Here is a 15,546-nt window from a genome sequence, read left to right as displayed (position 1 = left end):
TTACATCCCTTTTGCTCATTAGGGAATATGCTACTTTCTATTAAAAAACTATAGGTGTACTCGGTTAGGACAGATGTTAGCGTCTTATACATTGTTGTTAAGCAGGTTATGGGGCGATTATTATTATTATTATTATTATTATTATTATTATTATCATTATTATTATTATTATTATTATTATTATTAAGGCTGCGAGCAGACAGAATCGTATGCACGCTAAGCAAAATGCTTTGTGGCATTTACCTTCAGCTGTCTTTACATTCTGAGTTCTTTGGGGTCAACTTGGCCTTTCATCCTTTTGAGGTTGATAAAATAAGTACCAGTTGAACACTGGGGTCAATGTAATCGACTTATTTCCTCCCCTGAATTTGCTGGCCTTGTGCCTAAATTTGAAACCATTATTATCATCATCATTATTATTATTATTATTATTATTTTTTTTTTTTTTTTTTTTTTTTTTTTTTTTTTTTTTTTTTTTTTCATCATTTAGTAGCCTTATTTTTATCATGTGCTTTCACTGCACTACCGAGCACAGCTCTGCATGCCTTCGGTTAGTATTATTTATAATTATTATTATTATGTCAACTGAATTCCTCGTGAAGATTGTCCCACCACCTTTTAACTGGGATGGAGAGGCTGTGTTTATATGCCTGGTGGCCATGACAAAAGAGATTGTCTGGTGGACAAGATTGAAAGGGCTGAAGACAAATGCTTTTCTTTATGGCAAATCCCTGATCAACTTCAAGTTTCACTTGAAAAGGAAAATGAGAGTAGAGAGGGAAGTGTTTTCTTCTAGCCAGTTTGCTGAAAGGTGGATGAAAGTGGCAAGAATGGAGCAAGTAAACAGACTTGCCCTGAGCATACACCTGTAGTTGGGAAAAAGGAAAGGAAAAAAGGCACCTGCCCCAAAAGTCAGAGTACCCATTGTTTTTTATGGGGTTTTTCCATGAGCAGTCCCTGAACGTCTCCTCCATATTGAGGATCACACATTGTTGATTTGTTAAAATTTTGTTAGTCTTGTTTACATGCAAAACCCTCACAACACATTCTTTGTTTTGTTCTGTACTCTCCAGAATGTCTTTCTTAATGTAAACCTTTGTGGTTAACAAAGAAATCATCATCATTATTATTATTATTACATTATTATTATTATTAAGGCAGCGAGCTGGCAGAATTGTCAGCATGACAAGCAAAATGCTTAGCTGTATTTTGTCTGCCATAGTGTTCTGAGTTCAAATTTTGCCGAGGTCGACTTTGCCTTTTATTCTTTTGGGGCCAATAAATTAAATATCAGTGAAACACTGGGGTCGATATAATCGAATTATCCCCTCCCCCCAAATTGCTGTCCTTGTGGCAAAATTTGAAACCCTTATTATTAGTATTAGTATTATATTCTGCTGAGGTTGACTTTGCCTTTCATCGTTTCAGGGTCGATAAATTAAGTACCAGTGAAACACTGGTGTTGATGTAATTGACTAGTCCCTTCCCCACAAATTTAAGGCCTTGTGCCTTTAGTAGAAAGGATTATTATTATTATTTAAGTGGTGAGCTGACAAAATTCTTAGCAGCATTTCTTCCAGCTTTATGTTCTGAGTTCAAATGTTGCCGAATTTGAATTTGCCTTTCATCTTTTTGGGGACAATAGAATAAATCCCAGTTGAGCACTAGGGTCAGTGTAATAGACAACCCCTAAAATTGTTGGCATAGTGGAAGACTTTCAAGTCAGGGCCCTTTGATAATTTCCTAAAATCCCTACTCTGGGAGGCATTGCCAGTGTGGGATAAACTCTAGCATAGTGGCATCAGGCCACACTTGCTTATGAGGAATGCAGAGCAATGACACTGTCCTGCATGCACTTGTACAGTGCTTGAGCATTGATAATCTGTGGAGTTATGTTGAATAGCTGAAATCAAATGTAGGATGGATTTGACTATTGGCCAACTTCATTGAAAAGACTGCCCTGTCACCTTCTTTTGATAGGAAAGGGCAGGCAATTTTTCTGTGTCTGATAGCTATAGCAAAAGAGGTTGTGTGGTGGATGAGAGTGAAAGGACTGAAGGCAGACAATTTTCTCTTTGGTCAAGACTTCATCGACTTCTTTAAATTACATTTGAAAAGGAAGGTAAGGGTTGAGAGGAATGTGCTTCTACTCCAGTAAATTCATTGAAAGGTGGATGGATGTGGCGAGGATAGCTTGAATGAGTGGGCCTATTCTGAGCTAGCACCCAAAGGGTGAGGACTAAGTAGAAGAGAGAAGCACTTGCCATGGTATACCTGGTAGACAGGGTAGCTTGAGATCTGTGGAATTCCTTGGCTGCCTCTGGGTGGCATTTTCCACTTATTGGGGAATTTGTTAGCGGAAATTATTCTGTTAATTGTTATGATTTTTTATTGTTTATATGTTTTCTATGTACAGGGTGTTGTTTGAGCAAAAATTTGACAGTTTGCATAAAAAGAAAAGAAAATACAATATCCCATCAAAAAATAAGGGTATTTTTTTTTTAAATTGAAAGATTTCAACTAAATTATGACTGGGAGGTACTCAAAGTAGCTGTCCTCAGCTTCTACCACTACCTAAAGACAGCTCCAGAACATGGCACATGCATTCCTCTATGGTCTCCAGCAGTTTCATATAGCCATCTGAATTGAGCCTAAGGCCCTGTTCATAGATGGGGGTGGCATGATGTTACCCTCAATGCAGACACACCCAAAGGTCATCACAATTTGGAGGAACTTGGTTTGCATGATACATGTGACATTGCATGGATTATAGGCAAACCATCTGTTCTGGGTGTGTTGCAAATGGTCCTGGCAGTAGTTTTTTTTCCATCTGGGAAGAACTAGATCATCTCTGGCTCAACAGCTTGATCAGGAGCTTTTTTGCCTTCATCAAGTGATTCTCCTTGGCTTTGGCTGTCAGAATTTGCCTCTTATATGAGTGGTAGCAAAGGTCCTCAGGGCTAGTTTTACAGCCTTTACAGTGTTCACAGAGCATTGAGTAGCAGAAATGATGTTGGCATTTTGATATCCAGCACAAATATTATGATATAAGTAACTCTTTTCTAATATTTAGATAGCTTCCAGTCCTCCATGTCAGCTAACTTTTCTCAACTACAACTTTAATCTTTATGCTCTCCAACACCATTGACTGTTCACCAATACATCAAGCAGTTCCTGAAAAAAGGGGATATAAAAAAAATATCAAATTTAGCCCAAATATCCTGTAATTCCCCAGTCTTTTGCCAATGTATTGTCCTAAATATTCTTCATGGCCCTTGTGGTCAATAAAAAAAGAATTAACATTATTATTGAGGTGGCAGAATCATTAGCATGCCGGGCAAAATGCTTAGTGGCATTTCATCTCTTTTTATGATCTGAGTTCAAATTTCAGCAGAGTCAACTTTGACTTTCATCCTTTCAAGGTCAATGAAATTAGTACCAGTTGAGCATTGAGGTTGATTTAATCAACTTAACCTTCTCCACCAAACTGCTAGCCTTGAGCCAAAATTTGAAACCCTTATTATTACTATTGAGTGGGTAGGATTGTCAGCAAGCTGAACAAAATGCTTAGTGGTATTTTGTCCCTCTTTACGTTCTGAGTTTGAATTCTGCCAAGTCGACTTTGCCTTTCATTCTTTTGAGGTTCATAAAATAAGTATCAGTTGAGCACTGAGGTTGATGTAATCAACAAGTCCCACTTCATATGGAGAATCCATAACCATTAAAATAGCTTCAAGTGGAGTTTCATCATCAGGGACTTTACAAATCTGGCACTCACAACTGCTAATTCTGTCTCTGCAAGAGACTACATACACTCCTCTAACCTGCAGTATCCATTAACAGGAAGAACAAACTATTTTATTGTTGCCACCCAAGGTATGCCCTCTTAATGAACTTCAAACTATTGGCTGCTGACAACCCAGATATACCCCAACTCGGCCTAGCTGTCCCACACACAAGGGCAGAATATTTAATCTTTACTGCCCATATAGACTACAACTCATCCATATTGGTCAATCATCCTCAATTATAACCTGACTCCATTAAATCTGGTTACCCCATGTAAAGACTGATGTTGCTGATGTGTTCATACACCACTGCACAAATGTGACCTTGAAAATAAAGAAAATAGTTGGTGTCCCTTTCATAGTTTTTATACTACATGACCTGAGTTGACCAATAGAGGCTTAACATCCAGAAGCTATCCTAAATTTCTGTAAAAACTCTCACTCTGCTCCTACTATCTGATGAGAAGGAATTGTTCTACATGCCCAAGAAACTTTAAGTCATGTGGAGCTGAATCAAATTATCATTAAAAATATGTGTAACTCCTGCTAAATGCATTGAGTGCTACTTTCTTTTGTTCACACACACACACACACACACACACAAATACACACACAAGTGCATGCACACACAGTTTCACACACATTTACATATATTCATGTCTGTAATTAAGAAGCTGCATTTCCAATGTATGTTTTCCTAAAAACTGATGTATGCACTTGAAACAACATGAATTAAAATCTGTGTATCATTCCAAATGTTTACACACTGATTGAAAACATAATGCTGTGAAATTGTCTGAAATAAAGTCTCTTCATAGACTTGATGTGTTAAAAATACAATATCTATGAAAGTGAGATGAAGATAATTGCTGCAGTGACTCACAAGAGCGATAGATGCTGAAGCTTGTCAATACCATGCACCAGAATGTCACTAGTTTAAATGCAATGTATGCCTTAATATATAGGAAACGATGAAGAAAATATTCAGATATTGCAAAAACTTGCTGGGCTGTTGAAAAAACTCAGTGTATGCAATTGAAACAGCAGTGATTTAAAAATTATCATTGGTATATCACACTAAATGAATCACACATCATTAAAAAGCATGATGTTGTGGAATTCTCTTCCCACAGACTTATGGTACAAGCTTCTGTGATACCAGCGAATATTTTATAGTGTTACTGTTAGATACAGAGGAATTAAACTCATTAAACACAGTATGGCTAAAGTGTGACAGAGGGGCAGGCAGCGGTATCTTGCTATAGAGGAGATACATGGCTCCTCTGCATTCTATGAAGGTGAGTAAGAATATCTGTAATGAAGATAAAGAGGTTGTGACAAAGTGTCAGAGTATGTTATGTACATATTTTCTTATATATATACATGCATACTTATGATTATCTAACATTATATATGTATTATGTACACACACACTGTACTAGTGCCATGCCCATGCTGGATCCACGTAAAAAAGCACCCCTGCTAGTACCACATATAAAACACCCATGCTGATGCCACAAACAAAGCACTCATGCTGGTGCTATATAAAAAGCGCCCAGTACACTCTGTAAAGTGGTTGGTATTAGGAAGAGCATCCAGCCATAGAAACCATGCCAAAACAAACAATTGGAGTCTTGTACAACTCTCTGGCCTGCTAGCTCCTATCAGACCATCCAACCCATACCAGCACAGAAACTGAATGTTAGATGATGATGGTGATGATAATGATACATATAATATATGTCTATATTTTCTTGTATATACATGCATATTTATTACCATCATTATCATCATAAATCATCTATATTCCATACTGGCATGGGTTGGATGGTTTAAAAAGGATCTAGTGAGCTGCAAGAGCTGCATCATGCTCCATGTCAGCTTTAGGATGGTTTCTATTGCTGGATGCCCTTCCTAACACCAATCACTTTGCAGTGTGCACTGGGTGCTTTTGTCACACTACTGGCACTTGTGAGGTTGTCACGTAACTAGCAAAACATGAAAGAGCAAGAAAGGTGTGTGGGGAGGGGAATATCTGAGAGGATGGAGAGATGGCTTTATACCAGGGACAAGCAGAGATGTCTTGCTATAGAGAAGCTACATGACAATCCCACATTATATAAAGGTGGATAGGAGTACACACACACACATATATATTGTATGTATACATACAAACATACATATTTAATCCTTACCTCTTTTCTGCTTTTTCTTTAATAGCTGGAAATGCAGCATGATTTTTCACAATATGGTCAAGCTAGAAAATACAGGAATTTATTTGAAGAAGCATTAGACATGATAATTGATCATATGATAACTGATAACATGATAATTGACATTTCACACAAAAAAGGAACAAATGAAATGGAAATTCTGAGTTCAATAATTGCGATAATGATAAACAAGAGAAAAGAATAAGAGAAAATTTATAATAATTCTTTCAACTATAGGCCTATAGGCACAAGGCCCGAAATTATGGGAGCTGGGGATAGTTAATTACATCAACCCCAGTGCTTAACTGGTACTTATTTCATCAATCCTTAAAGGATGAAAGGCAAAGTCAACCTTGGCAGAGTTTGATCTCAGAACATATTAATGAACGAAATGCTACTAAGTATTTTGTCTGACATACTAACAATTCTGCCAGCTCGCTGCCATAATAATAATAATAATAATAATAATAATAATAATAATAATAATAATAATAATAAGAAGAAGAAGAAGAAGAAGAAGAATAACAATCCATTCTAGTAAAGGCACAAGGCCTGAAATTTGGGGGGAGGGGACTAGTTGATTACATCGACCCCAGTGTTTCACTGGTACTTAATTAATCAAATCTGAAAGGATGAAAGGTAAAGTTGACCTCAGTGGAATTTGAACTCAGACTTTAAAGATAGATGAAATACCACTAAGCATTTTGCCTGGAGTGCTAATGAACTTGTCTGCCATAATAATAATAATAATAATAATAATAATAATAATAATAATAATGATGATGATGATGATGATGATAATGATGATGATGATGATTATGGTGATAATAAAAATAATAATATTAATAATAATAATAATCATAATGCTTTCAAATTTTGGCACAGGACCAGTAATTTTTGAGGGGAGAAGGAAGTTGATATCAACCCCAGTGTTTAACTGGTACTTCTTTCATTGACCCCAAAAATATGAAAGGCAAAGTTGATCTCGGTGGAATTTGAACTTGGAATGTAAACACAGATGTAATGTTGCTAAGCATTTTACCCAGTGTGCTAAGGATTCCACCAGTTCACTGCCATGATAATAATAATAATAATAACCAGGTAAGTATTAGATAGTTAAAAAGAACAGAGACCATGCTACCATAGGCTGCAGGAAGCAAGCCTGCTATACATACAAGACATAAAGAGTTACAAAAAAAGCTGAAATAAAAAGAAAAATAATAATAATGATAATAATAATAATAATAATATGCTAAGGCAGAAGGATATACCAATAGAACAGAGAGTACTAATGAATTCTGATTGGGAATAGCCAATGAAAGAGAAGAAACACTATTCTGCATAGAATTACATGGTCAGTTCCACCATGAAACTAACAACTTAAAAGGTCAGGAAGCATCATGACATGACTCAGCAAAGATGACCATAAAAAGAAGACTGAAAGCTTAATCATCGTTGCCCAGGATCAGGCATTGAATACCAACTAAGTGAAAAGGGATACATAAAACACATATGCAACAAACCTCTGCAGAATGTGTGGGAAGAAGTTTGAAAGCATGATTCACATTGTTAGAGCTAGTGAAAGTCTTGCATAGAAAGAGTACAAGTGCAGGCATGACAAGGTAGATCAAAACCTTCACTGGCTACTATGCTGTATATGTGGATATGAGATAACAAGTGCTTAGAATCAACATATACCAGAAAAAGTAATGGACGAAAACGGGAAGGAAAAGATCCTCTGAGACTTTGACTTCCAGACTGACAAGGAGTTAGAGCACTGAAGGCCGGATATAGTAGTCTTTAATAGGGATAATCAAGAGTGCCCAATAACTGATGTGGCAGTGCCAGGAGATCATGATATTATCATGAAAGAAAAAGAAAAGATCAACAAATATGGAGACCTGAAAACTGAGATGACCAAGATGTGGCAGCTATGAGAGTCAAACATAAAGGTTATTACTGTTGTTAGCGGAGCATTGGGTTCAATATCACCTAACCTGAAGAAACATCTGGAGACTTTAGAAACACACTACAATCTTGATATATTACAAAACTCAGCTTTACTTGGAATTGCATGCATGCTGCATAAAGTACTGTCTGTCTGAGGTCCTTGTTATGACTTCACAGACAGTGCAAATCCCTGGTACACACAGTATGTGCAATGTACAACATCACAATATTGGATATTGTGCTACGTCTTCAATAATAATAATGATGATGGTGATTTCAAATTTTGGCACAAGGCCAGAAATTTCTGGTACTTATTTTATTGACCCCGAAAGGGAATGAATGGTAAAGTTGACCTTGGCGGAATTTGAACTTGAAACATAAAGAGGGACGAAATGCAGCTAAGCATTTTGCCTGGTGTGCTAACAATTTTGTCAAGTTTACCACCTTAATAATAATGACGACGACAGCGGCGGCGGTGATGGCGACGACGACGATGATGACTATGATGATGATGATGATGATGATGATGATGATGATGATGATGATGATGATGACGATAATGATAATTATTATTTGACAAGCTCAGAAAATATAAAGATTTGCTCATTAAAATTGAAAAAATGTTGCATCTCAAAGTAGTTACAATACCAGTGATTGTAAAAGTACTAGGAATGATCAAAAAAGGAACTGAAAATTATTTGAGAACAATCTCTGGCTTACCATGCCTGCAAGAAGTGCAAAAGATTGTTTTAACTGGTAAGTCACACACATTGAGAAGACTATTGTCGATGTGAGAACGACTACTAATGTATTTTAATTCATATTTATTTATTATTTCTTTTTTTTCATATAACTTCTGGTGTGTTTAGTTTATCAATGTATATAGTGAGTTTCTTTGCCATAGGAGTTGGAAAAACACTTGGCAAGAAAAGAAAACAAAATTGAAGAAAAAACCTCATAATAATAATAATGCACAATTAGAAGAGCATAATATGTAATGAAAACACAAACTGATCTTGTGATTGAACAAGTGAGATCACCAAGTAACTTGCAAGGCAAAGAGAAAAGCCTTGAGCCCTAGTGGGATTGTAACAGGGAGGGAGGTGACTTTGTGAAATATAAGAGCTAAGGACTAAAAGTGAATTATGAATTTGGCTTACTAAGAGATTACCATTCTGTGGTAATCAAGAAGACCTGTCCTCCACACAAGAAGTGTTAAGACTGCTCCCTCTGGTGAAGAAGATTGGTTTGCAAGAGTCCTGGTCAGTGCCATGTGAAAAGCACTTGTGCTGGCATCATGTAAGAGTGCACATGCTGGTGCCACATTAAAAGCACCCAACACACGCAGTAAAGTGCTTGGTGTTGGGAAAAGCATCCAGCTGTAGAAACCAAACCAAATCAGACTGGAACCTGGTGCAGCTCTCCAGCTTACCAGCTCTGGTTAAACTGTCCAACCCATGCCAGCATGGAAAACAGACGTTAAAGGATGATAATGATGACGATGTGCTTCCATAAACAATCATACAATTATAGTGAAGAAAGAGAATACATACCAGGTCACCTGCAGCACTTTGACCACCTTCAGTTGACCAAAGCTGGGGCAGAATTGATGAGTAATAAGGACCCCACACGCCAGGTACAAATTTGGCAGATGAGCTTAACTTTTGAGAAAAAAGAAAGAAAAATGTAATTCATTCAACAATGTATACTTCACATAAATTAATTTTTAAATAAAAAGAAAATCTGTGTATAACGTTTAATATCACCGACATTAAAATCTTAACGAACATAGATAGTCCTGTTTCTGACCAACATAGACTTATTTCTGACCAATATAGATTTGCCTCTATAAGTAACCAGTTGCAAGTCCATAGAGTTATCCCAGTTTATATGTGCTCCTGTATATACCTGGTACTATTTCAGTATAGCATCAATCACTTCCATATGCAGAGTGTCCAACACCATAACAACAACATTGATCATGTATGCTGACATGGCTCTCCTGTGACTAACTGCAAGTTGGATACCCCTCACATTCTCCATTCTTTGCAGTAAAGGCACCCACAGCTACAACATACAGGAGAAAAGAAAGGAGAATAATCATTTCTAAAATAGGTACAATGCTACAAATCTAATTAACCCTACTACTTAAAAGGTACTTTATTTAACTGCTCCCAGAAAAAGGTCAAAGTTGACTCCAGGAGTTCTAAACTCAGGATGCAAAGAGCTGGAACAAAGAATGCAAGGCATTTGTTCAACACCACAATCTTTCTGACAAGGCACAAGGACAGTGCAGAAAGGAGCTGACAGTTATACCAACCCCAATATTTGATTGGTATTATACTTCATTGATCCCAGAGGAATCAAAAATAAACTTCATCTCAGCTGGATTTGAACTCAAAATGTAAAGAGCAGGTACAAATATGCTTAACATTTTTTCCAATGCTCTAATGATTCTTCAGAATGTAAAGGACCATTTATGGTCTTTTTTATCAAATATTTTAATTCTGCCAACACATTGTGTTCAGCTGGTGATAACATTAGAAACAATGGTGATGATGGAGTTGGTGGTGGTGGTGGTGGTGGTGGTGGTTTTGGTGGTGGTGATGTGGAGATGTTGGTCATTATGGTGGTGATGATAGCAATTGTAATGGTGGTGGTGGGAAGATAGTGATAGTAGTCATGACATAGTGGTGGTGGTAGTGATGACAATGACAACGACTGTATTTTAAAACTCTATTAATCCAAAAGTAACAATACCACTATATGACAGTTCGAGGTGCCGCTAATTAGTGACATCCGATTAAGCAGCGGTGGTGCCACCATTCCTCTTGGCTTGCAATTTATAGAACCTGAAAGAAGAAAGAAAAAGTGTATGAAAGAAAGAAGAGAAGACAAGGAAAATGAATGAAAATTACCACACAGCATCTAGGATTCAACTCATGGAAGCCTCTATGTGGTCATTTGACTGGCTAGAAATAGTAACAACATCTCCTCATATCAAACCCTGACATTATGACAAAAAGGGTATTGTGTATTAAAAAAATACATATGTAGTACTTAAGAGGATGATCATAGGTCTGCTCTGTAGAGGCACACCTGGTATTAAACAACAAAAATAACTAGTTTCCATCAACTAGTTTTCCCTTACGTTCCATGGATTTCTTCAAAATCTGTTAAAAATTATGTATGTTTATATAAAATTCCACTCAAACATGTAAAACAATGTTAGACCAGTGTTGTACTACTGTTAATTCTTCAGTTAATTTTTGTATATTAAAAATTTTGTTGCACTGTTAAAACTTAGTTACTCACTGAATATCTTTAATTTATTCCACAATATCTCAATTCTAATATCCTTTTCTACTGTAAGCATAAGGCCTGGAAGTTTGTGTGTGTGGGGGGGGCTATCTAATTACATCAACTCCAGTGCTAAACTGATACTTATCAACCTTGAAAGGATGAAAGGCAAAGTTGACCTTGACGACATTTGAACTCAAAACATATGGATGGATGAAATACTGCAAAGCAACTGTCTGGCATGCCAACAGTCCAGCCAGCTTACCTTAAATTTAATATCATTTATCTATTTCCTAGCAGTTCAATTATTTGTTGAAATCTTATCATTTTCTTTGTTGTTTCAATAAAGTCCTCAACATTATCTAATTACAGCTCTAGCAATTATATCACTTCTCTCTCTCTCTCTCTCTCTCTCTATCTATCTATCTATCTATCTCTCTATCTATTTATCTCTTTCTTTCTTTCTCTCACATGGAAAATATTGAGGATGACTTCAAAGTTTCAGCTAGCTTGCTGTCATCAAGGCGAGCAAGCCAAACTTCAAATTTGTTGTCAACCTTTTCCTTGTAAAAGTTAATAAACATGTACTCCACTAATAAGTATTGAGTAATTCTTTAAGATTAAATTGGTTCTACATATAACTTGATATAGAAACAAATGCATGCATGAGTATGTGTGTTTGTGCGTGTGTGTGTGTGTGTGTGTGTGTGTGTGTGTATTGGGTCATCCCATAAATAATGCAGTTTCTTCAATTGCATGAACTAAAAGTTGGAGGGGTGTCAGGATAAACTACCTGCATCAACTTGCTATAAAAGTAGGTAGCAATTTTACCTTGGTCTTATTCTTAGTATAAGTTTTGAAGAGTGCAGTTCGATTTTAACATTTATTTTTTTCAAAAATACAATGGAAGTGACAAAGGAGCATATTTGGCATATTTTGCTTTATGAGTTCAATAAAGGCAACAACGCAACGGAAAGTGCGAGGAGTATTGATGTAGTATATGGGGAATGGACAATAAGTGTAAGCCAGTGTTAATGGTGGTTCCAGAAATTCCAAGCTGGAAACTATAGCCTAGAAGACAAGCCTTGTCCTGGAAGATCTGTAGAGCTCGATGAGGATGTCCTCCAAGCCATGGTGGAACACAATCCCATCATAACTGTTGAGGAACTAGCAGAGAAGCTTGGATTTAGTCATTCAAGCCATTTATCAGCACCTGCATGCCATCAGAAAAGTCAACAAGTTGGGTAAATGGGTTCCTCACAAACTTTCCAAGTTTAATCACATGCAGAGAGTGAATGTGTGCTCTTCTTTGCTGTCACGTCTCACAAATGGACCCTCTTTTGGACCAAATAGTGACTGGTGACAAGAAATGAGTTCTTTCTAAAAATGTCAAGCACCCAAGACAGTGGGTAGGGAAAGGAGAAACACTGGCACCCCAGGCTAAAGAAGGTCTTCACCCGCATAAAGTGTTGTTATCTGTTTGGTAAGATATGAAAGGTTTAGTCCACTTTGAACTTTTAAACCTAAACCAAACGATAACAAAGGAGATCCATTGTGAGCAGCTTGAGTGGCTTAAGTGAGTGCGAGAAGAAAAATGACCATCTCTGGTTTCAAGATGAAAGGAGTTCTTCCATCAGGATAATGCTTGGCCACATACAGTGAGGATGACATTCCAAAGGCTGAAGCAGTTTGAATGGGAATATTCACCATATTCACTGGACATTGTCTCATCTGATTATCATTTATTCCTCAGTTTTCAAAATCATTTGGATGAAAAAAATATGAATTCTGTGGACGAGGTTAGCACAGTACTACATTTGGGAATTCCTATATTTTCTGTAGAATACCAACACACTTGGTGCTTATAACTTTGTTTACAAAATGTTCTAATATAAATATATCATCCATTTGTTTCTACCACAATTATCTTAACATCAGTCTAACATATCTTTCAGATCAGACTTAGTAGTCTCTCATATTCATCATATCGATGATTCCTTACCAAGTGTTCCAGCATGAGCATCAATGATGGATGTAGCAACAGTTGTTCCTGGAGAAAGACCTAATTCAGCAGCTGCTGCGACAGAAAGACCAGTTGAACAGACATTTTCTCCTGGAAATTTTACTTCTTTACCTGTTATAACAGTAGAACACAATTTAACATTTTTATGAAACATTAGCGTTAACATGAAATTAAATAATTAGCATTAGCATGAAATTAAAAATATCATGGTTACTCCAGTAATAAAGTTAAATATTCACCAAATTACAGAATTAGTATTTCTGCAGGTCATGTTGCCTCAACAAAAAATGGTTTCATACGTGATGTTCCTCAGCAGAAGATAGATTAATATATAAAACTGCTTTCTGCAATTAAGGGCAATGAAATTTTGAGTGGATGTATTCGATTCCCACCGTAAAAGGGTTAAAAAGAGAATAAGAAAGAAAAACACATGACAGCTCAACTGCAAGCCCTAACTTTCTAAGGTTCAATATAGTTTCTATATCTTACACTTTCTTCAGCCAACATTTAAAATGATTCCCTTAATTTTCTATCATTTAAAGCAATAAATACACCAAGTCAACCCTTTCAATTTATCTTGCTGACTTAGAACTGAGTGATGAAATAAAAAATTTTCAGTTGAAGCTATGGTAGTTTTAATAACCACCATTAATTAATGTGACTCAATAATCACTCTCAAAACATTCATAACACCTTGTTTTGGTGATAGTGGGAGACATTCGATACTGTATTAAGTTAAACTGAGTACTGACACTGGGATGGTATAGGTACTGACAGTGGAGTGGTAATTTATAGGCACACACAGTGGGACAGCATAAGCATTGACAGTGAAGTGGTATGGGAACTGACAGTGGAGTGGTATATGTATTCACAAAAACAGTAATATGATACATGTTCTGATGGAGCAGTAGCACTGTATAAATGAGTTGCTGAATGTAAAATAAATTGAAGATTAACAAATGTTTTATAGGTGATTCTCCTAAAACTAAACACTTGCTCAAACAGCTTAAGTTTAACCATACACAATCAATTGCAGAACAATCACACTGATGTATGGTGAATTATTTTACTAATCAAGGTGGGAGCTGATGCATTGAGTGACAAATGCATAAGATTCTCAATGAACTGAAATTTTCTTCTTAGTAAGAGAAAGACAACATAAACCTAGAGCAATAGTCAACATCACTGAAAGAAAGAGAAAATAATTTCATGGAATCAGAACTTGTATCATATTACTGCTTTTGAGAATACATATACCACTCCACTGTCAGTTCCCATAGCACTTCACTGTCAATGCTTATGCTGCTCCACTGTGTATGCCTATAACTTACCACTCCTCTGTCAGTACCTATACCACTTCATCTTCTGTACCTATACCATCCCAATGTCAGTACTCGGTTTGACTTAATACAGTATTGAATGTCTCCCACTATCACCAAAACAAGGTGTTATGAATGTTTTGAGAGTGATTATTGAGTCACATTTATTAATTAATTTGACATGAAAATGATTAAGTTTCATTCTTAAGGAAAAAATCTGAAGGCAAGGGTGAGATAGCAACTACAGATATATTTTGGATTTATTAGATTTCACCAATGGAAGCAAACATTTCAAATTTGCTAACAAGTTACATTATCATCATCATCATTACTACTGTTGTTATCATCTTCTTATTCCATGTTAGTATGTGTTCACTGAAATTGAATAACAGTTTCTTTTATATTTCATTGTCTTATCCATGAAATATCTAACCAATGACTATAAAAAATCCCATTTAGCCAACCCCACGTCTCAACAACAGTAGCCATCAATTGAGCTAAATCCATGAAAGACTAAACATAGCATAAATAAATATATGAAGTCACAACAATAGGTATTTAATCCAATGGTGACATTTAGGTTTGCAGGGATTTTCTTTGCAACTTTAGACCTAATTTCACAACACTAACCACAACTCCATAAATTTATTTAAACATATAATAGGCGCAGGTGTGACTGTGTGATAAGAAGTTTGCTTCCCATCTACATGGTTCCAGGCTCAGTCCAACTGGGCAAGTGTCTCCTACTATAGCATCAGGCTGTCCAAAGCCTTATGAGTGGATTTGGTAAATGGAAACTGAAAGAAGCCCTTTGTGTGTGTGTATATATATATATATCATCATCATCATCATCATCATCATCGTTTAACGTCTGCTTTCCATGCTAGCATGGGTTGGACGATTTGACTGAGGACTGGTGAAACTGGATGGCAACACCAGGCTCCAATCTAATT

At 36.4% G+C, this 15,546-nt stretch overlaps 1 protein-coding gene across 5 annotated transcripts in view; it reads right to left on the bottom strand.

The window, feature by feature from the left end:
- The window catches only part of LOC106874293 (FGGY carbohydrate kinase domain-containing protein), a 99,883-nt gene that overhangs the window by 22,785 nt on the left and 61,552 nt on the right, over positions 1–15,546 (bottom strand). For all 5 annotated transcript variants that reach the window (XM_014921973.2, XM_052970621.1, XM_014921970.2 and 2 more), the window contains 4 exons: positions 13,254–13,385; positions 10,712–10,803; positions 9,505–9,612; positions 5,984–6,045 (listed from right to left, as the gene is read on the bottom strand). In XM_014921973.2, coding sequence (XP_014777459.1) covers positions 5,984–6,045; positions 9,505–9,612; positions 10,712–10,803; positions 13,254–13,385 — 394 coding nt within the window. The remainder of the gene's footprint in view (positions 1–5,983; positions 6,046–9,504; positions 9,613–10,711; positions 10,804–13,253; positions 13,386–15,546) is intronic.

This window comes from Octopus bimaculoides, chromosome 9, assembly GCF_001194135.2.
Source record: "Octopus bimaculoides isolate UCB-OBI-ISO-001 chromosome 9, ASM119413v2, whole genome shotgun sequence".
Taxonomy (NCBI): Eukaryota; Metazoa; Mollusca; class Cephalopoda; order Octopoda; family Octopodidae; genus Octopus; species Octopus bimaculoides.
Note: the sequence above shows the minus strand (reverse complement) of the source record. Positions and strands in the feature narration are given on the sequence as shown.